The following is a 26,128-nucleotide window of genomic DNA, read 5'->3' on the forward strand; positions in this document are numbered from 1 at the left end:
AATATTGAATAATTCATACATTCACCCCATTCAAGAGATCTGTGTTAAATCCATCGTTCTTTTGCTCACCATGCTACACCAGTTTAGACCCAGCCATATGCAAATCAGTCTTGACCCTCTGCGTCATGAGACCAGACCAGACTGAACTGCGAAGCCAGGTCCTCCCTGGACCGAAAACAAGCATCCTGGGACCGGTTTCTGGGTATTACCCTTCATCAGCCAGGCTAGCTTTAATCTTGTTGCACAGTGAGCAAGGGAACTACGTCTGGGCATACCCATCCCACTTAGATTGAAAGTGCTATGCAAACAAATGATGGACCGAATACTGAATTAACCATACATTCACCCCAAGTCAAGAGATCTGGGGTAAATCCATCATTCTTTTGCTCACCATGCCACCCCAGTTTAGACCTAGCCATATGCAAATCAGTCTTGACCCTGTGCATCATGGTAACAGCCCAGACCAAACTGTCAAGGCAGGTCTTCCCTGGACCGTTAACAAGCATCCTGGGACTGGTTTCTGGGTATTACGCTTCATCAGCCAGGCTAACTTGAATCTAGTGGCACAGTGAGCAAGGGATCCATGTCTGGGCATACCCATCCAACTTAGGGTGAAAAGTGCTACATAAACAAATGATGGACGGAATGATGAATAAATCATATATTCACCCCAGTTAAGAGATCTGGGTTAAATCAATCATTCTTTTGCTCACCATGCCACCCCAGTTTAGACCCAGCCACATGCAAATCAGTCTTGACCCTGTGCCTCATAGGAACAGTCCATACCGAACTGCCAAGTCAGGTCCTCCCTGGACCGGAAACACGCATCCTGGGTTTCTCGGTATTACCCTTCATCAGCCAGGATAGCTTGAATTCAGTGGCACAGTGAGCAAGAAACCCACACCTGGGCATACCCATCCCACCTAGGGTGAAAAGTGCTACGCAAATCTATGATGGACGGAATGCTGAGTAAATCATACATTCACCCCCAGTCAAGAGATCTGGGTAAATGTTGTTCTTTTGCTCACCATTCCACACCAGTTTAGACCCAGCCATATGCAAATCAGTCTTGACCCTCTGTGCCTCATGGGAACAGTTCACACTCTCTCTTTCATGAAGTTATTGTGTACAAGGAAAAATGAAGGAAACTGATAGCAGACTGTTGCATTTGCTCCAATCTTTATTATGTATACACAGCAGAATTTGCAAAATAGCTGCTTGCACTAGCGCAGTGATTTAGTTTGGAATACATCTTTTTGACTCTATTCCCTGATAAGCAAGTAGCAAACATGGCACAGAAAGTTGCTGCACCTGTGCAAAATTGGGTGCAATGCAACTGATGGCATAAATACAGTACAAGGCAGGCTATACATTTCCCTCTATGTGATGATGTCAGGCTATTTTAAAAATAATAGTTAGCCTGTTTATGTTCAACTCCACATAACTCAGTCACAAATTGAATCTACCACTAGAATGGTATATTTACAACTATCAATTAGCACTTTTGATGAAGGCAGTACATCCCATTTGAGTAGCCAAGCGCTTGGTGGACTGAATCCTCCTACAATTCACTTCACCCCTGATTCTAGCGATGTTAATAAACTGACATTTCTGCCCTTTATTGAACATGCCCTGTCCTATAGAGATTCTGGCATGGACCAAACCAGTTCAGTTCAGTTCAAAAATAAGTTTATTTAGACCATTTTGTCTTTAAACAACAACTCATACATTAATATTTAAAATAATCTACACATAAAACATCGTAGTCATAAAATCATGATGTCCTTAAAAGTTAATTCCTAACAATTTAAACATCAATAAAATTTCTTTTTAGATTGTGACACACCTTGCTGCGCTTAAACCTCTAATGCAGTCGAGAACTTGTATACGCCCTGCATACATTTCACAATGGCTATCGCAATATCTAAATTTTCATTTTCGGCAAGAAGCTCCCATGCTTGTAAACGCGCCCTTACATTATACTTTCAAAAGATCGGACAAAGGATTAATTTACGTAACTTTAAAAAAAATTCACAATCCAATAAAATGTTTAAAATATTACATTTCATCCCTAACTTACATATACATTTACCATCTGGTTGCATTATTCTGTATTTTATAGCACTATTTATCACAGCCGGGTCAATACCAATTCTTATCCTAAGCACTTCCATTCTTAGCCAACGATTCGCTAATGTGTCTAGGTAAGGATAACTTATATCTTTCTCCCACCTACTGCACATCCATTTTACAGAATCTTTTTTACTTAAATACGCCTGGTCTGATGCTCTAAACAATTCGTTCCCCTGTATTTTAAGTACGCTCTTTGTTATTTTAAATTGCAATGTCTTCGGGTTTATTTTCACATTCAGGTGATCACAAATGGTCTAAAGATTACTCCTTGTGGCTTTAGCCCATTTTAGCTCACTAGATTGAATTTCTTTCACACACCATTGCGACACCTTTGTGACCTCATGGAGACCCAAGCAATTCCAAAATCTGAGTAGGCTTAACATTCCACGCAGTCAGGCCTAGTTCCAATCTAATTGCCTGGACCATTGCCGAGCTAGGGAGGGACAATAAAGATTTTAAACATTTCCCTTCTTCCTTATCCCAGGAGTTTTTACCATCAATGCAAAACATTTCTGAGCCATATTGGAGTTGCGGGGGAATCACTGCTTTATAGGCTGTCAATCATGGTTTATGGGACATATCACCATAACTTTGATTAAATCTTTTCAGCCCACATACCGCCATATGTTCTTTTATTTTCTGTGCCTCTAAATGCAACCCCCTCTTCAAAGAGAGTGTGAACCATATTCCAAGGTATTTGCATTAATTTACTACATCAAGTTTGGTTTGGCCCAAATACCAGTTAAACTTCGTATTCCTTTTCCCGAAGCACAAATTTCTTGTTTTGTCCATGTCTACTGTTAGTCGTTTTTCTGAGCAGTATGCATTGAATGTATTCAGCTTTCTTTGTAGACCCACCTCAGTTTGATCCAAAATTACTAGGTCATCGGCATACAGTAAACAGGACAGATGCCTTCCATTTAATTTTGGGCTTGCGCCTCTAGCTTACTTATAATTAGATGCATTACTCGCGCGAAGGCATATAACGTAGACATGTTGTAACCGAACAATATTGGAACACGACAATGTCCGAGTGTCAGTGCCTTCTATATTAAATGTGAAATCTTCTTCATGTACATACATTTTTAGCATAGCCCTAGCAACCGGCCCCCGGGCAGCCACACGAAGCAGCTGCACCTTGTATGCGCGTTTCCTAATGATGTTTAGCGCATTCCTGACTGACACGGGTCAGCGTGCACATCCTAGGCACGCCAAGAATGCTATTAATCACCCACTTCCGTCCCCGGCCTCACTCTTCCAAATAAACGAGAGCCGGATGGACGCGTACTGCCAGATCACGGTAAGAACCAAACTGAGAACACTTTTAGAAGTGCGTCTTCATGTGTAAAGTGCCCTTTAATTTCAGTGACAACGCTTCCCTCTTCTTAATGTCTTTCAGTAAATCGTCTGAATGGCCACAATCACAGACTCCAACCGATGGGTGGAAGTCTTTAAATAATGAAATCTGTAAAGAAATACTTTGAGGTATGTCTTAACTCGAACAGACTCTTCTCTGTTTTAATCCTTTATTTAATAACACTGTGAGTGACTAAATGAATAGTGTCATTCTCTTAGGCTACCACTGGCTGAAATATACGGACCATTACCTGATTCATATGCCATTCACATTCGCAGATATATTAGAGAATCTGCATTTTGGTAAGCCTTACTCCTTCATTAGAACAGTCAAATGTTGTTCTATTTTATAACACAGACCTACAATTAAACCCATAGGCTGCATATCCTCCCTTCCTGTCCTGAAGAAGACCCCCCTTGACGCTTCTTATAAATTTGCGCAACTTACGGGGTCGAAACGTCGACGCACCATATATGTCTGCAGAACGCTTATGATCATAGTTTAACCCTTCAATGGATCCTGAAGCATATGTGCAAAAATCATAAATGTAAATGTTTTATTTATTCATATGAATGTCCTTTTTTATTATGCAAATAAATAACGACTAATAGTACTGTTTTTCCTTGTAAGTGTTTTACGTAATGATGTGGTGTTCTCGAGTCTGACTGATTGAATGGAATAATTGTATTGGAATTATTTAGACCTCCCCAGAAGGAAAGCCTTTTTTACTTCACAGTATTTGGTGCTCTATTTCCTTTTGGTTATATTGAGCCCCTATCTTTTGTTTAAGACAAAAAATCATAAGGACAAACAGAAATTCCCCTTTCCTTTTTTGATTGCACTGTCATTTTTGTTTTGTATATAGTGTACTGTCTATATCACTAATCTCCACATGTCACTTCTTCACCACAGTCACTCAAACCCTTTTTGAAATTGAATTTGTATATTGTGACAGCCTTGAATATTTGATATTCCTTAAATATATTATTGAAATCTCACCTTGGGGTATTTTATACTCCTTTTCTTAAATCGTTGATATGTGTTACAAGTAAACTGTATGCTTCTTGAACATTTAAAAGCAATTGAAAATCCCGACACTTATACCCAGGTTCTGAGGGACACCGGGTCGCCCCATTATTATTTCTAATGAATAGAGGAAGGGCACAGAGATTGGATGGCATCTTGGCTGATAACCTTTTGTCTGACAGAGATAACTGAAAAAAGTATGTCCTTCTTTTATCCAATGGCATTGTTTGTGGGTCCCCTGTACCGGATTCTTGGAAGGGTGCAGAGTTTATTCCCCCATATAGATAGGGGGATAGAGGTCTCCCACTAAATTATAGACCGATCATTTTGATAGACTGTACACTAAAAAATGTTGCTCGTTTAGTTCTGGGCTGGATAGAGGAGTGGATTACTGATAAGGCCATTATGACTCCTTTTCAGGCAGGCTTTAGAAAAAAGTTATGCACGTTAGACCAAGCCTTTAGTCTTCTCCTAATTTACTGGAAGACTGTTGTGGTCGGAGGAGGCAACTCATATGTTACCTTTGTCAACCTCAAATCTGCCTTTGATCTACTTCTGCGCAACAGGTTATTGAAGGTTCTGGATGATATGGGCATTCCTAGAACATTTCTGAGTCTGTTTGACCGTCTTCATGAGGGGAACTTTGCCAAGGGTCATTGGGGAACTCAGGACCAGGTGACCTAACGATTTTTATTCAATTAAGGTGTTTACCAAGGATGTGTGTTGGCACCTACATTATTTTCAGTATATATTAGTGATGTCAACCGGCGTCTTTCCTCCTATTCAACTGATGCACCATGCCTGGCTGGGGAAGAAAACCCTATATTACTTTTCAGGGATGATACTCTGCTGATATCCAAACCTTCTTTTGGTTTCCAACAAGCGTTAATTTACTTTGAGGATTTTTGTTCTGCCCGGGGTCTTGAAATAAACACAGCAAAGACAAAGCTCATGGTCTTCAACACACATAGATTGTTTAAAGGCAGGTTATCACTGGTGTTGTACTACTCAAAATGGTTGAGGTCTTTAGTCATCTGGGTATTACCATTGCTTCTAATTTGGCATGGAAACCCCAGATAGAACTAATGTGTCACAGGTAGTTAACAGGAGTCTTTGCAAGATAGCATAGCAGATCCTTTTCTAAAATATTTGCTCCGGTATTACAGATATATGACAGCAAGGCTGTCAGTTCTGTTCTTTACTCACTGAGTAGTGGGGGCTCTCTAAACTAGACTCGTTGTCTATCTCATATTCTGATCAAGTGACCCCAATGTCCTCCAATTAAACTCCTATTAGTGGATATGGGCAAGCGTAACCTGGCACACAGAGCAAGACTTTTTCCCCTAATGGTAGGTGGGAGATTGTAGCAACAACCAGAGATATCTCAGTATGCCCTTGCTCTCAGGGACGTGATGGAGGCAGACAGATTCCATAAAATACCCTGGCTAAAGCAAGTCCAAATGCAATTGCTGCCAATAGGCCTTGGGGAGTTGTTGTGATAATATTTGCTCCACACCATTGCTGATGGCTGTTTTGATAAAGAAACTATACTGGCATTCAGTTGTCGACAACGCTGTAAGTGCAAGTCTTGGTCACTCCTTGGTTAGATCACTTTTTGATTTTAAATCCAACACTATTCTGGAACCTAATTGGGATGCCATTACAGCACCCTTTGACCAGAAACTGTATTTTCAATTTAGGGTTGGTACGCTACCCCTTAAAATGTTTACCACAAGCTAGGCTTTGGGCAATGATTCTTTATGCTCCGTTTGTAACACCTCCCCTGAAACACTAGGTCATGTCTTGTTTGCCGTTAAATGCCAGACATGAATTAAAGCAGTTTGTAGGCTACTGGCCACAAGAAGATGCCTAGTTGCTTTAAGAATCCTAAGATCAGATCCAAATTTGTTTTATGCCAGTGCAGTTGCTAAGTTTCTGGGAAAAATGTAAGTTATCAGAGCCAAAGTTATGACATCTGGTGTTCACTCCTGATCTCTGTTTGTGTCAAAATATTATTAGATATGAGCAACATTCTGCTGGCTCTAAATTCTATCATGCAAGCCTGATCAATATGCATGTTTACCCCTCTCTAGAAGTGATTGAGGAGTGCCATCAGGAGGGCAGCTGTGTGTGTACTTAGTACTGCACACAGGAGCCAGTGTGGCCTGCTACTGGCATATTGGGTAGATGTAAAGGAGTTTGCAGGGATGAATGCTTCAAACATTATTTTTGACTCATTATTAAGCCTGAAGGTAGGCTGGACAGTTTACACCCAAGGTATCAAGAATTTCGATGGGTGGCGGTTGTGGAACAGAAAGCTAAGGAGCAACAACCCTGCGGCTTGTTTTTTGGTCAGTGGTGGAAATCCAGCTGACAAAAGTAAGGTGAAGAACTGAGCAATGGATTTTGAGGGATGAATGTTGCTGCATTCTGGAGGCAAGGGGGATGTCGTTCTGGATCATTGAATCTAACCTGCTAACCTATTGACTCCTATGTCACATGACCACTATCCTACCCTGTTCTGCTCTGCTAGAAATGGGATTCCTGGTTGGCTGAGGTATACACCCAGTCCAGACAGGAACCACCACTCTAGTCAGGGTAAGCTCAGTTCACACTAAGAGGTAGTCTGTGCACGCCCTCTGATAGCTTAACACAAAGCCGTCAGGCTTCTCTAAAGAGGCAATGTGTAAAGTATTTATGCAAAGAAAAGTTCAGTCAAGTGCACTCCTGTGTGTTTTAAATTATTCGAATTCATCCATACTTCAAAGGTAATGGCGTGCAGCCCGACCGTGGCCTGCCCTGTTGCCACGTGCTAACGAAACGTAAGAAAGTTGAAGCGTAAGTACACTCCATACTCGGACGCACTGCAAAGGCTGCCTGTAGCGTATCACAAATACACCAAGTTACTCCGATTTTAGATCCAATTTATTCCAGGTAATCCACATTGTCATCTTGATTCATCATGTTACATGGTAAACGGTAGTATGAATTGCTTCTAAAGCGGCAGATGTGCCACTGGCTTCCTTCTGTCGCATGCCCCATACATTAATAATATCCTTAGTGGTTCTTTTCCCAATGCATTTCTCGCTTATCTCAGTGCCCTTCTTCAGGGGTTCACTAGAAATTTAGGAAAATACATTTCAAAAACACTTCATATCAAATTACATCAACTTTTTGCTTAACGTTATTCCCGCTATGCCCGATGTAATGCGCTATGACCATTGTTCTAACAAAACTAGCCTCGAGTTAAACTTAGATTGTTTTACCCCTTCCCTTTAAACATTTCAATTGCAACGCCACGGTTTTCTGTCTTAAATATGAACAGTCATCAAGAACCATCTTCCCTTCATACCTTTTGATCTATGGTGTGCTAATCTCTCGTTTGTCACAAACCGATATTCATTAAGCGTCTAACGTTCACAAATTTAAACTGGTTCTATCCAAACTCCTCCCCTCATTACTACTCAATAGCGTTCACCAAACATTACGTCTCGCTTCACGCATAACTACAAGTCCCATGGTGCAATATGTCAATCAACATATATTCCAGTGCATTTGAAATCTTTCTATCATTCTACCTTTAGGCCCCTGTTTAAACTTTTCACCCATGTGCCCCGCCCTCCCTTAGTTGTGTGTTTTTAACATTAATTCAAAAATTGAAAACGAACTCCGATATGGGTCAAAAACGGAATTACACGTGTTTTAATGCTGCTGAAGTCCAACTTGCTTTCATCAAATTTCTTAAACTGCCGTTGCGGAAGGATAGACGGTGGTAGAGACGACCACTTCATGTAACATTGTAACATAATTTCATTTCAGGTAATCATGGGTGCTCACTTGTGTAGGGCAGAATTATATAAGAAAAGTTCAGTCAAGTGCACTCCTGTGTGTTTTAAATTTACTCGAATTCATCCATACTTCAAAGGTTATGGCGTGCAGCCTGACCGTGGCCTGCCCTGTTGCCACGTGCTAACGAAACGTAAGAAAGTTGAAGCATAAGTACACTCCATACTCGGACGCACTGCAAAGGCTGCCAGTAGCGTATCACAAATACACCAAGTTACTCCGATTTTAGATCCCATTTATTCCAGGTAATCCCCATTTTCATCTTGATTCATCATGTTACATGGTAAACGGTAGTATGATTAGCTTCTAAAGCGGCAGATGTACAACTGGCTTCTTTCTGTCGCATGCCCCATACATTAATAATATCCTTAGTGGTTCTTTTCCCAATGCATTTTGGGCTTATCTCAGAGCCCTTCTTCAGGGGTTCACTAGAAATTTAAGAAAATACATTTCAAAAACACTTCATATCAAATTACATCAACTTTTTGCTTAACGTTATTCCCGCCATGCGCGATGTAATGCGCTATGACCATTGTTCAAACAAAACTAGCCTCGAGTTAAACTTAGATTGTTTTACCCCTTCCCTTTAAACATTTCAATTGCAACGCCACGGTTTTCTGTCTTAAATATGAACAGTCATCAAGAACCATCTTCCCTTCATACCTTTTGATCTATGGTGTGCTGATCTCTCGTTAGTCACAAACCGATATTCATTAAGCGTCTAACGTTCACAATTTTAACTGGTTCTATCCAAACTCCTCCCCTCATTATTACCCAATAGCGTTCACCAAACATTACGTCTCGCTTCACGCATAACTACAAGTCCCATGGTGCAATATGTCAATCAACGTATATTCCCGTGCATTTGAAATCTTTCTATCATTGTACCTTTAGGCTCTTGTTTAAACTTTTCACTCATGTGCCCCGCCCTCCCTTAGTTGTGTGTTTTTAACATTAATTCAAAAATTGAAAACGAACTCCGATATGGGTCGAATACGGAATTACACGTGTTTTAATGCTGCGGAAGTCCAACTTGCTATCATCATATTTCTTAAACTGCTGTTGTGGAACGATAGACAGTGGTAGAGACGTTCACTTCATGTAACATTGTAACAACAATGTGTAAAGTAGTTATGCAACACACACACAATAACACAGTGAATACATCACAAAAAGACTCCACACAGGTTGTTAAAAATAGATTAATATATATAATAAGATAAACAAGACCAAAACGATAGAAATCCAATAAGCAAAGATATGCCTTTTAAAACAATAAAAATAGTTTGAGCGCTTAGAAGCAATAAGCACCGGTGGAGGTTATCTCATTGTGCCAGACCAGGACAAAGTTACGAGTTCAGGCTGACCACGATGGAGCATGGGCCAGCCACATGAACCCTCTAGGGCACACTGACCTTGGTAGCGTGGATCCTGGGGTGCAGTCTGCACTGTGAGGGAGTGTGGGTCTTCGCATCATCAGGCTTCGGTTCCGAGGAGCTCTCAGCTGTGCGGCGAGGCTTTGCGTCATCCTGCACCAAATTCCGAGAGGCTGTGCAGCAAGGCTTTGCATTGTATGCATCTGTTCCATTGATACAAGTATCTGGGTCCACTTTCAGTGAACCAGGCACAGGAACAGGGGTAGAGACTTTGATATCCATGAAACTCACGCAATAGGAGGCAAGCCAGCAAGTCCTTGGAGCACACTTGGAGAAAAGAAGGCAGAGTCCGACTCTCCCTCAGCAAACTCACAGAGTTGTTGGCAGCAGGGCAACAAACAGAAAAGCAGGCCTTATAGATCAGCAGTCCAGTTGGGTCCCTTTAGCAGCAAGCAGTTATTCTGTCAGAGCTTCAGTAACAAGTCCAGTAGTGTCTGTTTTAGGGGGTCATAGACCCAGTACTTATATGCAAAAGTGCCCGTGATGTGGAGGTGACTTCAAAGCAGCTCTCTGAAGTGCACAAGTATCCCTTTCAACCAAGTCCTCCCTGGGTAGCTATCTGTGGAGGGTTATCTGTCCTTTGTGTGGGGACAGGACACTGCCTTTTCAAGTGAAATGTTAGCCCCTCCATCCATCCTGCCGAGGCAAGGCCATCAGAATGCAGACACACCTACCCTTCCTGTGTTGTGGCTGTCTTGAGGGAATGCACAAAGTGTAGCTATCACCCAGCCCAGACGTCTATTGGAGACAGGCTGCAAAGCAGGCAGACTTATAAGCACAGAGAAATTAAATTTTGGTAAAAGTGACATTTCTAAACTAGTAATGCCAAATCCAACTTTACCAAGGAGGATTTGTCATTACTATTCCATACATATGAAACATGAAAAAGCTACTCAACTCCAATCGGGAATTACAGCCTAAAAGTGTATTAAGGAATTCCCAATTCTAACCTATGAGTGGAATAGGCCTCACAGTAGTGAAAATGAAATAGGCCGTTTGTCACTACCAGAACATGCAAAACATACCAGTACATGCTCTGCCTTTCATTTACACAGCACCCTGCACTTAGGACTACCTAAGGAGGGACGTATGTGTAATAAAAGGGGAGTTTCAAGCTTGAAAAGTAATTTTATATGCCAGGTAGAAGTGGCAGTAAACTGCACACCCATGCCCTGCAGTGGCAGGCCTGAGACAGGCTTGAAAGACTTCCTCTGTGGTTGCCACAATCAGTATAGCAGGCCCACTTACAGGAACTGGGTATATGGTATACCTCTTTAGAAGGGACTTATACGTACCTCAAATATGCCAAACAGGTGTGAACCAACTATACTATATTTAAAGGAGAGCACGCACAGGTTAGCAGTGGTAAAGTTCCTAGAGTCCTAAAGCACAAAAAAAAAGTTTTGTAAACATGCCCCTGTAACTTCCATTACTTAAGGCAACTTTACCCTGTTGATGTGTGGTTCTGTGAGGTTTATCTTAGGGCTTTTACAATATGATTGCTGCTCTTCTTTACACAGAATACTGTCATTGTCTCATTTAAATCATGTAATGCATTAAAGAGCAGGTAAAATGTATTCCGTGTGACTGCTAAGGAAGTTGTATTCTATATCAGAATGTGGCAGGGAGTCCATTAGTTTCAACCAACCGATCCCTGTCTGTGATTCTATTACTTGTGTTATAAGGGTCCACAATGTCCTTAGCAAATTGTGATCCATTGTTGCACAAGTGATAGGGAAGAAATTAGTTTTCCATTTAGTGCCTCAGGTCTAAAGCTAAAATGTCCTTCTCCTCCAAAAAGGACCACTTACTCCTCTCAGATGCAAAATTGTATCCCTTAACAATTTGTGCAGGACATAGGGGAGGCCAGAAGGGAAAAACAGAACAAAAAATGGGGTATATATGGTGCTTTATATCAGCTATCTCATATAACACCAAACGTACCAAACCTCAATAATATAGAGAATTAAATTCAGGTCTAACACAGTATCACAGGAAAGCCAAATCTTCTGTAAGATTACAGGTCCCATAGGCCCCTAAGAGACCCAGACTTGCAGGTGCTGTTGACTGTTCAAATGTTTCAGCTTCTCCAGCAAGGGCTAGCCTCAAGAAGACTGTCCTATCTATCCTTGAGAGGACTTAAAGACTGAGAAGAATATTAGCAATTGAGAGAAAGGTGGAGAGGGCAAGGAAAGTTGAATCCAAGCACAGGCACACTGACCAGAAATAAATTCATACCTAGCCTCTGTAGGGAAGGATCCCCAAGAGCAGACAATGCAGATAGTCATGCCACTCCAGGAAAATGAAGACACATTCTAACAAACTTTTTCTAAGGGACTTCTCCCACAAGGGCTGTTCTTACGGGAATGTTTTAAAACTGATGTCTGCCCACAAACATACAATAGCGGCATCAAGAAGGGTCAAGATCAGTGAGAGAGTTCGGTATTGTTCAAACCACAGACAAAGGACCACTGGAGACAAAGGTTAACCTTCCAATGCAGACTGTGCTGAGCCAGACTTAATACGTAAAAAAAGGGAAATGTCCTGATCAACCCATGCAGCCTCTTCGAGTAGGAGTGCATACTCAACCATTAGTTATCTGCAGCAACGTCCACTCTTAAAAACAAATGGGTAACCATGACCAAAGGGGATATTTTTCATGTGGCAGTTCTGAGAGTGAGAAATATCCATGGTAATCACAGTTACCCATCCATACTTTTGTGTTTTAAATTGATGACCCAATGTGTTGGATCAAGAACAGCAAGTTTTAATAGTTATTCACATTCATACATTTCAATCTATGCACTCATGATCTGTAATAAGATACCAGTGTCCCAACGCTGCTTCAATGTAGAAAAGGGTTCAACTCTCACCTCTTTCATGAACACTACATAACAGTGCATTAACCGTCCTCGACTCAGCTTTCTCTCCTGTTACTCACTGACTGTAAACTTTCCTTGACCATGTACAGAGCTCAACTGCTTATAGAAATACCATATGCATACAAATAAATAACATTTATTTTCTTCACCAGGCAAGTTGGCCCAAGCCCTTGTAGGGCAAACTCTTTGGCTGTCATTTTAGACCAGAGCATGAATCTGTGAAAGAGGATTGTCTGCCTTTAAAGCAACATTTGTATCCATATTTATATGTTGTTCAAATAGATATATATGATCTATTATTGTAAAGTCTTTACTATTAGGGTGAACGTTCTAAGGAAATGAAGGGAGCTCAACTTGCATTACTGATTACTGGTTCGATTATGAAAACGGGTATAAATATTTCAAAATGTAACAGTTTGGGGCTGTTTGCTATTCTCCCAGATGCCCCTGATTAGATGCAAATACATACAGAAGCCCGAATGTAAGGCTAGTGATTATTTGCTTTCAAATTTTACTGTTCACGCAAAAAATTGCAACTTGAAAAAAACGTTGTGCTAATGTGTTGTGTAAATCTGGACACATTTCTCTGAGGCATGATTTAGTAAAACATGGTTGATTCTTAATTTAGTTTAATATGTTTTGTGCATATCAATATTTAAAAACAGATTAGCAATGGAGAATAAGCGGAAATGCCATTATGGGCAACACGATAACAAGTCAGGAGACCGATTTTTAAAGTAATTCAAAAAAGTGCACCCCGCAGGTATATGCTTGTATTGGTGGAGATTTATGCCTTTGAGGAATTCACAAAAAGTTACAGAAGTAGTCCTGGAAATGGTACTCTCAGCAAACGTATGTGAATTCCATTAACTCAAGATACATGTTTATATTTGTTCATAACAAAATCTGTCAAGTGATTGCAAATTCAGTTTCTCTACAACCTCTTTTTTTCTCACCCTGGAAAATTATTTACACTTGCCCATGTCAGGAGTAAGTTTCCAACCTTTTGCAATGAGGTAAGAGATTGGAGAAGAGTTGGTGAACACCATCAAACATGTAGGTTTCTGGTTGTGCACAAAGTCATAGGGCACTCCAGTGCTTGAACTACTGCTTCCTTTCTATTTACAGCCCATGCATGTTGAGTTGCGGAATGGTGGCAAAATCAGTTCTTGTATGCAAACCTACTAAATGAACCCTGGCATAATCGATGACGTTATTATCAGACATCGGATATAATAGGAACGCTGCCATAGATTGTCCCTTCACAACAAAGCTTGAAAGGGGTCAACTGCATTTATTTTACAAGAGAAGAAAGTTTCTGAAGCACCGAGTTTCTTGGACAAGTAATTATTTTAGAAATGTCCACATTCCTGCTATTTTATGTTATGTTAATTATTGTTAGTTTCATTATGTTATGGTGGTTGCTTGTAAAGTGTAAAAGAAGGTCTGGTCAAGAAAAGGTTTATTGAGCCGGCTTACCAATAATAATTAAATATGAAATGATTTTCATGCATTTATTTATAGTTCAATGCGTACATCATGGGCCGGCTGGACAAGTATTTCAAGGACCCACTCACCTTCGACCCAGATCGATTTCATCCAGACGCCCCAAAGTAAGTATTTCGCCAAACATTGACAACTGATTCCCATGTTGTACTGCCTGTTTTGATATTATAAAAACATATATACATTTCTAAGAGGCAATAATAATCATGTAGGCCCCAAGATACCTTTATTGATATATTTTTATATATTTGTATTTTTATCTAATTATTTGTATACATTAGATATTTTATTATGCTATTTAGACATGAGCAGCAAAGTTAACACCCACTTAATTTTGTTTGAAAAAAGTGTTGAATAATGCGCTGTTCTTCCAAGTTCTAGTGTTTTTTTTCCAAATAATATAAACACTGTGAGATTAATATTGAAATGGAGATTAAAGGCTTTCTGTTAAATTCACCTTTTATATTGGTACTTTTAGATGTGGAAAAAGGTTTTGATCATCTATACTAGAAATATACTGTGATTGTGACTTTGTGGTTTTAGTTTTCATTCATTTGACTCGCTCTTCGAGTCAGTTTGTCTCTCTGCTGGGGGCAGCTCAAATAATTGCAGACACGCTGTGGGGCTCGTTTTTAGTCTTACCTGACAGTTGCTGTGTGTTGTGGTGAGCCTACCCGACCCCGTTCCATCGCGGCTGTGTGCCGTTTGTGTGGAGGGCGGGCGGCCATCTTACCAGGAGTCCTCTCCCAGGCTGAACCTGTGGCAGCGGTCTAGCTGGGGGAGTGACGCGCTCCTATAAATTACCATGCCTTTTCTGACGTGCAGCGGTCGCGCGTGGTGGGCGCGCCTTAGGCGCTCCGAAGGTAAGCCAAAGGTCAGCCCGTCTGCGCCCGTCCGCGCCTCGGCCGCGACGGACGCAGGGCGGGCTGCCCTACAGCCTCGGATTGTGCAGGACTCTACAGTGAGGTATACTAGGGAGCAGTTGTTGTCTCTATGTTCTGCAGGGTGCTTGAATGTGGGTGGCGTAGTGGGGAACTGCCCATGGCTTAACCCGTGTTCGATCTGTGGTTTCTGCTGTATGGATACTCTCTCCACCCCTTCTACCCGGGAGCCAGTCCCCCATGTTTTCTCGGCCGCCCTAGTTAACGCGCGTTCGATGTATAAACATGCTGCAGATATTTTCGAGCTTCTTGCTGACAGCTCGCTCGATTTTCTGTTTGTGACGGAAACCTGGCTTACTGAGGCCAGTGCCCCAGATGTCGAGCTTGCTGTTCCTCGCGGCTACAAAATTTATAGGAGGGACAGAGCGCTGGGAAGAGGGGGAGGTGTTGCTATTATCCTTAGAGATTCACTGACTCTTCATTTGGACCCCCCGATAACCCTTGAAGGGGGCGAAGCATTTAATTTTTCTGTGGTTCTTTCCCCTCATTTTACTCTCGGGGGCTCCCTAATATATCGGCCTCCAGGACCAGCGGGGGCGTTTCTTACGGCTCTGACTGATCTTTGTATCCCCCGAGCCCTCAGATTTCCGAGCTTTTTGCTTCTGGGCGATTTCAACATCCATGTTGAGGTGGTGGGTCTACCAGAGAGCAAAAGCTTGCACGATTTCCTGGACTTGGCGCACTTGTCTCAGCGGGTTTCCCTACCCACGCATTCGGGTGGGCACATCCTGGATGTGATCTGCTCTAATTTTTCCCTCCAGGTCGACGCGCCCGAACCTCTGACGTGGTACGACCATCAGCTAATTAGATTTGCTTGGTCTTCTCCGGGCTCTTCCACTGCGAGGGCCAAAACATGGTGTGCTAATAAAATCAATAATGAAACTCTGGCGGCCACCCTGGTTGAGAATCGGCCGGTGCTGGGTAGCGACCTCACCACAGCTGTGTCGGCTTTCAATGAGTGGATGGTCGCGGGGGTTTCGGTCTCCTCTAAAGGGAGGGGAGGTAAACTGCGCTCCACCGCCTCTAAACCTTGGTTTTCCCAGGAGCTACGTGTCCATAAACAGTCCTGTAAAAAACTAGAGCGGGATTGGCGTCAATTCTATTGCCCTCTGGCCAAGGAAATACTGCGTAAAGAACAGAGAAACTATTATGCCAGTATTAAAAAGGCCAAAGGTGTTTATTACGCCAATCGAATCGATAAAGCTAATAATAACAGCCGAGAGATTTTTTCAATTGTGAATAGCTTTCTGGCCCCCTGCGCGGAGCAGCGGATAGTTCCAGCTTCGAAAGACTGGTGTGAGAGTCTGTCTGGGTTTTTTGAAGACAAGATAGCGGCTATTCAGTCAAACTTCGCTGCCACTAGTTCTTCAATTGCCTCGCAGGACCTTTCTCTCCCTCTGAAGGTTCCTTTGGCCAGGATGTCGGAGTTTGTCCCACCCTCAACCACTGACACTCTTGCTGTGATTAAATCTTTGAAATCTGGGTCCCCCTCTGACCCCTGTCCAGCAAGAGTGCTGGCTGCTGTTGCCGACGTGGTTGTTGAGGAGGTGACACACTTAGTTGGCCTCTCCTTTAAATCAGCCAGTTTGCCTTCAGAGTGGAAACAAGCTAAGCTCCTGCCTCTGCTTAAAAAGGCCGGAGCTGACCCGGCGGTACTGACCAATTACCGGCCTATATCGCTGCTTCCTGCTCTGGCTAAAATCGGCGAGAAGCTGGCCTTCCAGCAGCTTAATGAGTTTGTGGAAAAATCCGGAGCTCTCCATGAGGCCCAATCCGGGTTCCGCACTGCTCACAGTACGGAGTCGGCCCTGGTGGAAATCTCTGAGGCTGTCAGGGAATGTCTGGATGCTGGCGGCAGAGCGGCTCTAATTTTATTGGACCTCTCTGCCGCGTTTGACACGGTTCCCCACCAACGCCTCCTGACCAGACTTGCCGACATCGGCATCTGTGACCTTGCATTAGATTGGCTGAGACCCTTGTTGTTTGCTGCCTGTTGCTGCTTTCCACGGACACTCTTTTTGGACCCTGTCAGCCCTTCACGACTTGCGGAGCCCGCTTCGCGGGTCCCGCTGCGCCCCAGAGGTCGAGGGTAATTTGTAACACACCTGCGTGGGAGGACCAGGGCTGCGAGCGTGCGGGGCAGGACTTCCAATCCCAGAAGCCCCTGCACACCGCGCCTCTGACCAGCTGGCCGCTCTCCCTGGCCATCACCACGCCCCGCCTTCAATCCTTCAAAGGGCGGTAATTGACTTCCCGACGTGGGAGACCCTTGTTGTTTGCTGCCTGTTGCTGCTTTCCACGGACACTCTTTTTGGACCCTGTCAGCCCTTCACGACTTGCGGAACCCGCTTCGCGGGTCCCGCTGCGCCCCAGAGGTCGAGGGTAATTTGTAACACACCTGCGTGGGAGGACCAGGGCTGCGAGCGTGCGGGGCAGGACTTCCAATCCCAGAAGCCCCTGCACACCGCGCCTCTGACCAGCTGGCCGCTCTCCCTGGCCATCACCACGCCCCGCCTTCAATCCTTCAAAGGGCGGTAATTGACTTCCCGACGTGGGAGACCCTTGTTGTTTGCTGCCTGTTGCTGCTTTCCACGGACACTCTTTTTGGACCCTGTCAGCCCTTCACGACTTGCGGAACCCGCTTCGCGGGTCCCGCTGCGCCCCAGAGGTCGAGGGTAATTTGTAACACACCTGCGTGGGAGGACCAGGGCTGCGAGCGTGCGGGGCAGGACTTCCAATCCCAGAAGCCCCTGCACACCGCGCCTCTGACCAGCTGGCCGCTCTCTCTGGCCATCACCACGCCCCGCCTTCAATCCTTCAAAGGGCGGTAATTGACTTCCCGACGTGGGAGACCCTTGTTGTTTGCTGCCTGTTGCTGCTTTCCACGGACACTCTTTTTGGACCCTGTCAGCCCTTCACGACTTGCGGAACCCGCTTCGCGGGTCCCGCTGCGCCCCAGAGGTCGAGGGTAATTTGTAACACACCTGCGTGGGAGGACCAGGGCTGCGAGCGTGCGGGGCAGGACTTCCAATCCCAGAAGCCCCTGCACACCGCGCCTCTGACCAGCTGGCCGCTCTCCCTGGCCATCACCACGCCCCGCCTTCAATCCTTCAAAGGGCGGTAATTGACTTCCCGACGTGGGAGACCCTTGTTGTTTGCTGCCTGTTGCTGCTTTCCATGGACACTCTTTTTGGACCCTGTCAGCCCTTCACGACTTGCGGAACCCGCTTCGCGGGTCCCGCTGCGCCCCAGAGGTCGAGGGTAATTTGTAACACACCTGCGTGGGAGGACCAGGGCTGCGAGCGTGCGGGGCAGGACTTCCAATCCCAGAAGCCCCTGCACACCGCGCCTCTGACCAGCTGGCCGCTCTCCCTGGCCATCACCACGCCCCGCCTTCAATCCTTCAAAGGGCGGTAATTGACTTCCCGACGTGGGAGACCCTTGTTGTTTGCTGCCTGTTGCTGCTTTCCACGGACACTCTTTTTGGACCCTGTCAGCCCTTCACGACTTGCGGAACCCGCTTCGCGGGTCCCGCTGCGCCCCAGAGGTCGAGGGTAATTTGTAACACACCTGCGTGGGAGGACCAGGGCTGCGAGCGTGCGGGGCAGGACTTCCAATCCCAGAAGCCCCTGCACACCGCGCCTCTGACCAGCTGGCCGCTCTCCCTGGCCATCACCACGCCCCGCCTTCAATCCTTCAAAGGGCGGTAATTGACTTCCCGACGTGGGAGACCCTTGTTGTTTGCTGCCTGTTGCTGCTTTCCACGGACACTCTTTTTGGACCCTGTCAGCCCTTCACGACTTGCGGAACCCGCTTCGCGGGTCCCGCTGCGCCCCAGAGGTCGAGGGTAATTTGTAACACACCTGCGTGGGAGGACCAGGGCTGCGAGCGTGCGGGGCAGGACTTCCAATCCCAGAAGCCCCTGCACACCGCGCCTCTGACCAGCTGGCCGCTCTCCCTGGCCATCACCACGCCCCGCCTTCAATCCTTCAAAGGGCGGTAATTGACTTCCCGACGTGGGAGACCCTTGTTGTTTGCTGCCTGTTGCTGCTTTCCACGGACACTCTTTTTGGACCCTGTCAGCCCTTCACGACTTGCGGAGCCCGCTTCGCGGGTCCCGCTGCGCCCCAGAGGTCGAGGGTAATTTGTAACACACCTGCGTGGGAGGACCAGGGCTGCGAGCGTGCGGGGCAGGACTTCCAATCCCAGAAGCCCCTGCACACCGCGCCTCTGACCAGCTGGCCGCTCTCCCTGGCCATCACCACGCCCCGCCTTCAATCCTTCAAAGGGCGGTAATTGACTTCCTGACGTGGGAGACCCTTGTTGTTTGCTGCCTGTTGCTGCTTTCCACGGACACTCTTTTTGGACCCTGTCAGCCCTTCACGACTTGCGGAACCCGCTTCGCGGGTCCCGCTGCGCCCCAGAGGTCGAGGGTAATTTGTAACACACCTGCGTGGGAGGACCAGGGCTGCGAGCGTGCGGGGCAGGACTTCCAATCCCAGAAGCCCCTGCACACCGCGCCTCTGACCAGCTGGCCGCTCTCCCTGGCCATCACCACGCCCCGCCTTCAATCCTTCAAAGGGCGGTAATTGACTTCCCGACGTGGGAGACCCTTGTTGTTTGCTGCCTGTTGCTGCTTTCCACGGACACTCTTTTTGGACCCTGTCAGCCCTTCACGACTTGCGGAACCCGCTTCGCGGGTCCCGCTGCGCCCCAGAGGTCGAGGGTAATTTGTAACACACCTGCGTGGGAGGACCAGGGCTGCGAGCGTGCGGGGCAGGACTTCCAATCCCAGAAGCCCCTGCACACCGCGCCTCTGACCAGCTGGCCGCTCTCTCTGGCCATCACCACGCCCCGCCTTCAATCCTTCAAAGGGCGGTAATTGACTTCCCGACGTGGGAGACCCTTGTTGTTTGCTGCCTGTTGCTGCTTTCCACGGACACTCTTTTTGGACCCTGTCAGCCCTTCACGACTTGCGGAACCCGCTTCGCGGGTCCCGCTGCGCCCCAGAGGTCGAGGGTAATTTGTAACACACCTGCGTGGGAGGACCAGGGCTGCGAGCGTGCGGGGCAGGACTTCCAATCCCAGAAGCCCCTGCACACCGCGCCTCTGACCAGCTGGCCGCTCTCCCTGGCCATCACCACGCCCCGCCTTCAATCCTTCAAAGGGCGGTAATTGACTTCCCGACGTGGGAGACCCTTGTTGTTTGCTGCCTGTTGCTGCTTTCCATGGACACTCTTTTTGGACCCTGTCAGCCCTTCACGACTTGCGGAACCCGCTTCGCGGGTCCCGCTGCGCCCCAGAGGTCGAGGGTAATTTGTAACACACCTGCGTGGGAGGACCAGGGCTGCGAGCGTGCGGGGCAGGACTTCCAATCCCAGAAGCCCCTGCACACCGCGCCTCTGACCAGCTGGCCGCTCTCCCTGGCCATCACCATGCCCCGCCTTCAATCCTTCAAAGGGCGGTAATTGACTTCCCGACGTGGGAGACCCTTGTTGTTTGCTGCCTGTTGCTGCTTTCCACGGACACTCTTTTTGGACCCTGTCAGCCCTTCACGACTTGCGGAACCCGCTTCGCGGGTCCCGCTGCGCCCCAGAGGTCGAGGGTAATTTGTAACACACCTGCGTGGGAGGACCAGGGCTGCGAGCGTGCGGGGCAGGACTTCCAATCCCAGAAGCCCCTGCACACCGCGCCTCTGACCAGCTGGCCGCTCTCCCTGGCCATCACCACGCCCCGCCTTCAATCCTTCAAAGGGCGGTAATTGACTTCCCGACGTGGGAGACCCTTGTTGTTTGCTGCCTGTTGCTGCTTTCCACGGACACTCTTTTTGGACCCTGTCAGCCCTTCACGACTTGCGGAACCCGCTTCGCGGGTCCCGCTGCGCCCCAGAGGTCGAGGGTAATTTGTAACACACCTGCGTGGGAGGACCAGGGCTGCGAGCGTGCGGGGCAGGACTTCCAATCCCAGAAGCCCCTGCACACCGCGCCTCTGACCAGCTGGCCGCTCTCCCTGGCCATCACCACGCCCCGCCTTCAATCCTTCAAAGGGCGGTAATTGACTTCCCGACGTGGGAGACCCTTGTTGTTTGCTGCCTGTTGCTGCTTTCCACGGACACTCTTTTTGGACCCTGTCAGCCCTTCACGACTTGCGGAACCCGCTTCGCGGGTCCCGCTGCGCCCCAGAGGTCGAGGGTAATTTGTAACACACCTGCGTGGGAGGACCAGGGCTGCGAGCGTGCGGGGCAGGACTTCCAATCCCAGAAGCCCCTGCACACCGCGCCTCTGACCAGCTGGCCGCTCTCCCTGGCCATCACCACGCCCCGCCTTCAATCCTATGGACTTCCTATTTAAGTGAAGGCTATTACCCGCTACGCGGGAGCGTGCGGGAGCGTCCCGGGAGAAGCCCGGGACAAGGGCGGGACCGTCTGTGGCCGTCCGGGGCCGAAGGAGGCCGGGCTGGGCCTACTCTCTTGGATTGTGTCCACAGCTTTTGAGCTCAACTATTGGTTGAGATCCCCCGGCAGAGTTTAACTCACTACGGACATCATGCCGTCCCCGGTAAGAGAGAGTACTCCATCTAAACCGGGCGTGGTTAAAAACCGGACTCTTGAAAACTATTTTTCCCGGGCAGTAGGGGAGGGGGATAAAGAGTGTAACCTGTCCAGGTTAAGGGCAGAACGGAGACGCTCAATTGATAACATGAAAAATACTCTCCTTGGAGATCACGTTATTACACCCAGGGAAGAGTTGTCTAGAATTGATGATGTCCCATTACTGCTGAGGGATTGCACTAATGTTTCGCCAGGGGCAGTTATGAGTATAGCACCAGCCAATAGTCCTAGTCCAACTAGGGCGACAATTGATTTAGTGTCCCAATTCCCCCCAGCGCCCAAACCTAGGAAAGCCACATCTAAGCCATCTAACACCCAAGTAGTTTTCGGACCCCCTCCCAACAAACGTAGGAGGAAATCCAAGGGTAATCAAGGAAAGAACCAACCCAAGGTTCTACATTCGGACTTTGGTAAGTCCTTAAAAACCCCAGTGTTAGTAGAAAAACCCCCGGAGGATTCACACCCAAAACCCATTGCTTATAAGGATCCAGCTCCTGGCACAATAAAAGAAACAGGAGCTGTTATTGCTAATATCCCCTTGTCTGTTGTCCCGCTTGGAAATGTAGAATTCCTGCTAAGGTCCCTGCTATTGCCGATCAGCGAGAGTATTAAAAAGATAGAGATCAGACTAACTATTTTGGAGGCGACATTAGGTAGTCTGAAAATTCAAGCTGGCCGACAAGGAGGGCAATCAGATCCCATTCTCCCTACCATAGTGCCCCAACCGACGGCAAATAGTGTTGCCAATCCAGTCCCCTCACAAGCCGCGAATGTGGCACCCTCACAACAACTTTTAAGGCCAGAGCCTGTCATATCTAAACCCCTCCCTGCGAATACGCACAACCAACCGCCAGGACCTGTACCCCCGGCACAGCTGGGAGGTAATACCATCCCGACCCCTTTAATGAAGCTCACCCTGAGACCACGAAGACCTAACTTACCCCCAGAAACTAACGCTTTTACGCTAGTCATGGCGGGTGTCCCCCCACTTGAGGCAGGCGAAATGGAGGACTTTTGTGCCCTGAAAAGTAGGGTAATTAAGTGGTTAAATATAAACAGACCCCTTCCGACACACTTCAATAGTGAGATTATAATGGTAAGAAGGGTGCCATGGGTGGGGAGAACACAAAAATCCATAAAAGGGGACTGTATACTAGTGAGTTTCAGGGATACAGGTACGGTGGCATACATATGTCAGGGAAAAAATAGCTCTAGGGAATCCACCATCCAAACCCTTCATGTGTCTTTCTTTTTTCCAATTAGCCCGGTTCCATTTCAACAACCCCAAACTCATGACACTTGGGAGAGGGTTGGGAGGAGGGGGAGACACCAGGCCTTACATCCCAGACCGAGAGCTGGTCGACTGGAACAACCATTTTATTCCCACAATCAGTTCAATTGCTTGTACGGACTAGAGGGGGTCGATTGACATAAAGATAACACCCCCCAGGGCTGTATTGAAAAGGGCGACCTGGCTGAAATATTGGAGGGGCAAAGTTTTAAGGCTCCACCAACCCCGGTGATTGGCGTGGGGGATTCAATGTGCGCAGAACTTGAGGCAATAGTTAAAAATAATAATGAAGGAGGGGTACATGAACAGGCAACGCAAAGGCCAATGTTGGAAATAAGATCAAGGGACCCGGGGGGTGCAGAATGGAGTGGAGAGGGGGTGAGATTTATCTCATGGAATATAGCTGGTATAGCGGGCAAATTTCATAATAAGGAATGGGTTGACTACATTAGAAAATTTAATATCATATGTGTACAGGAGACATGGGCTGTGGAGAATAAGTATCATCTGCAGGGGTACAAGTGCTTTTTTGTTCCCGCCCGAAAATCTAGTTCTGGGAGAGCAATGGGTGGTTTGTCCCTCTATGTAGATCTAGTTCTCCCAGGCACCTGGTCCTTCCCAGATTGGTCCTCACATGGGATCCAGGCAGTTCGGTTCCATGGAAAGGGGCTACGATTTTCTGTTTTTAACGTGTATAACTCCGAGTCAGCAAATAACCTTACCCCGGTATTGACTGAACTCGACCAAAGGCTGGGTCAAGAAATCGTATCTCAGAATAAGGGCCCATCCCATGGGTTGCTTGTGGTGGGGGATTTTAACTGTCATCTCTGTCCGGCACTAATTAAAGCAAATACAGATTGGGCGCAATGCCCAATTGAGAAGGGGCCTCATTTTTCTCATTCATCTACCGGGGATGCTCTTAGGTTGCTTCGGCTTAAGTATGACCTAGAGCATACCATCAATATGATAGGCCCACAGTCGGACGGCACACTCCCACCGACTTTTAAAGGCAGGGGTTGTTCATCTATTATAGATTACATTTTGGTCTCGAGATCCCTGGTCAATAAAGTAACTAGTGTAGGGATAGACTGGAACAGCTTCAGTGACCATAACCCGCTTGTTTTAATGCTTACATATAGGGCGGGCCCAGGACCTAATGTCCACTGTCTAATAGGGGAGAGGGTCACTGATCAAGGCAGGAGATTGAAGTGGTCTAGAATAGATGGGGTAAAATTTTATAAAAACTTGAGCAATAAGGGTCTGCGGGCCATAAACGACTGCCTGGACCTGGAAGTACAGGGCACAAGATTATTAGAAACGTTTGACCATATTGTAAATCTAATAGATGGGCTATTAAGGACCAATGCGCCCACACGCAACCTGGTCAATCCCCGGTGGTTTGATCAGAATTGTTCTAAAGCACTGAGGGAACTGAAATGCTCTCTTAAGTCAAAACCACGGGATCCACAAAAAATCAGGGCAAGTAGAGAGAAATACAGAAAAGAGACCAAAAGGAGGAAACTCGCCTTGCAGGCAGAAGCTTGGGCAGATCTGAGAGAGGCAGGGGAAAGAAGGGATCTAGCGGGGTTCTGGAGTATCATTAATAAACCGACCTTTTTAGAAAATGATTCTCCGGAAATAGGGGCCAATATCCTACCGGAGCAGTGGGTTACCCACTTTAGGAGTTTATATAACCATGAACCGGGTATCCTTGTAGAGCCATCAGTAAATCAAAGTCAGGCTCCCCCGGTAGCATTCACTCTTAAAGAGATTATTGTAGGGATGGAAAGCCTAACTAAGAACAAAGCCCCGGGCCCGGACGGAATTCCCCCTGACCTCTTCCTTAGTAATATAGACCTATGGGCCCCCCTGATGACTAGGGTCTTAAACACCGCTATCTCCTGTGGTCTCCCCCCATCATGGTCTAAAGCGATTATAGTGCCAATTTTTTAAAAGGGCAATAAGGATGACCCTAGGTGTTATCGGCCTATTTCCCTGATTGACGTTTCGGCCAAACTTTTGGGAAGGGCAATTCAGAATAGATTGTCAGATTGGACCGAAGAGAATAACATCCTCTCGGATACCCAATATGGGTTTAGGGCAGGGAGGTCCACTAGCGATCAATGCCTGAACCTATATATGCTGACTGCCAAATACACTCTGGCCAGTGATGAACCCATTTATATGGGATTCATGGACCTGGCAGCAGCATTTGACCACGTCAATAGAGGGAAGCTGTGGGACATGATGGCAGGCTTGGGGATCGAGAGTGGTCTAATCACCATATTAAGAGAGCTGCACAGTGACACCACGGCCAAAGTAAGATTTAACAGGGAGGGGGGATTGTCTGACTCCTTTTCATGTAAAAGTGGAGTCAGACAGGGTTGTATCCTTGCCCCTTTTTTGTTCTCCCTTTACATTAATAATTTGGAACAGTCTCTCTTTGGTTTAAAAACAGATTCTCCAAGGGTCGGGTCGCGGCATATCCCTGTCCTGCTCTATGCAGACGACGCGGTTTTGCTTGCGCGTACACCCCGAAGCTTGCAAACTTTGATAGATGGGTTCGTTAAGTTTATGAGTGATCTGGACCTATCTGTCAACTTAAGTAAGTCTTATGTGCTCGTGGCAGGCAAAAAATCTTCTTCTAAATCCTTTTACACAATAGGTACCCATCGTTTAGAGGAGGTTAAAACGTTCTCCTATCTCGGAGTAACCTTTGATGGTGCCCTCCAATTTAACCCCTTGGTGGCAGAACGCTGCAGTAAAATGATCGCCTCCAATGGGGCTATAGCTGGTTATGGCAGGAGGCTGGGCAGGTGGAGCCCTGAACAGGTGATGATCCTGTACAGCTCCATAACATGTTCTAAAGTAAGCTACGGGGCAGAAGTTTGGGGCTTTGTGAACACTGCTAGAATTGAACAGGAAGAAAATAGACACATGAAATCTATCCTGAGGGTACCACCTAGTACTGCTGGACATATAGCTCATAGGGAGCTAGGGAGGCCACACCTGGTTGACTCATTAAAACTTAGGCCAATTGTGGCGTGGCTTAAAATTTGGGCAAACCCAGATGCATATTTAAGCAGAGAAATTCTATTGG

The 26,128-nt window shown here is 46.5% G+C and overlaps 1 protein-coding gene across 1 annotated transcript in view; it reads left to right on the forward strand.

The window, feature by feature from the left end:
- Positions 1-26,128, forward strand: part of LOC144782767 (cholesterol 24-hydroxylase-like) — a 356,051-nt gene that overhangs the window by 313,623 nt on the left and 16,300 nt on the right. The window contains exon 13 of the mRNA XM_078662068.1: positions 14,205-14,293. Within this exon, the coding sequence (XP_078518194.1) occupies positions 14,205-14,293 (89 nt within the window). The remainder of the gene's footprint in view (positions 1-14,204; positions 14,294-26,128) is intronic.

Source organism: Lissotriton helveticus, chromosome 9 (genome assembly GCF_964261635.1).
Source record: "Lissotriton helveticus chromosome 9, aLisHel1.1, whole genome shotgun sequence".
NCBI classification, from domain to species: domain Eukaryota; kingdom Metazoa; phylum Chordata; class Amphibia; order Caudata; family Salamandridae; genus Lissotriton; species Lissotriton helveticus.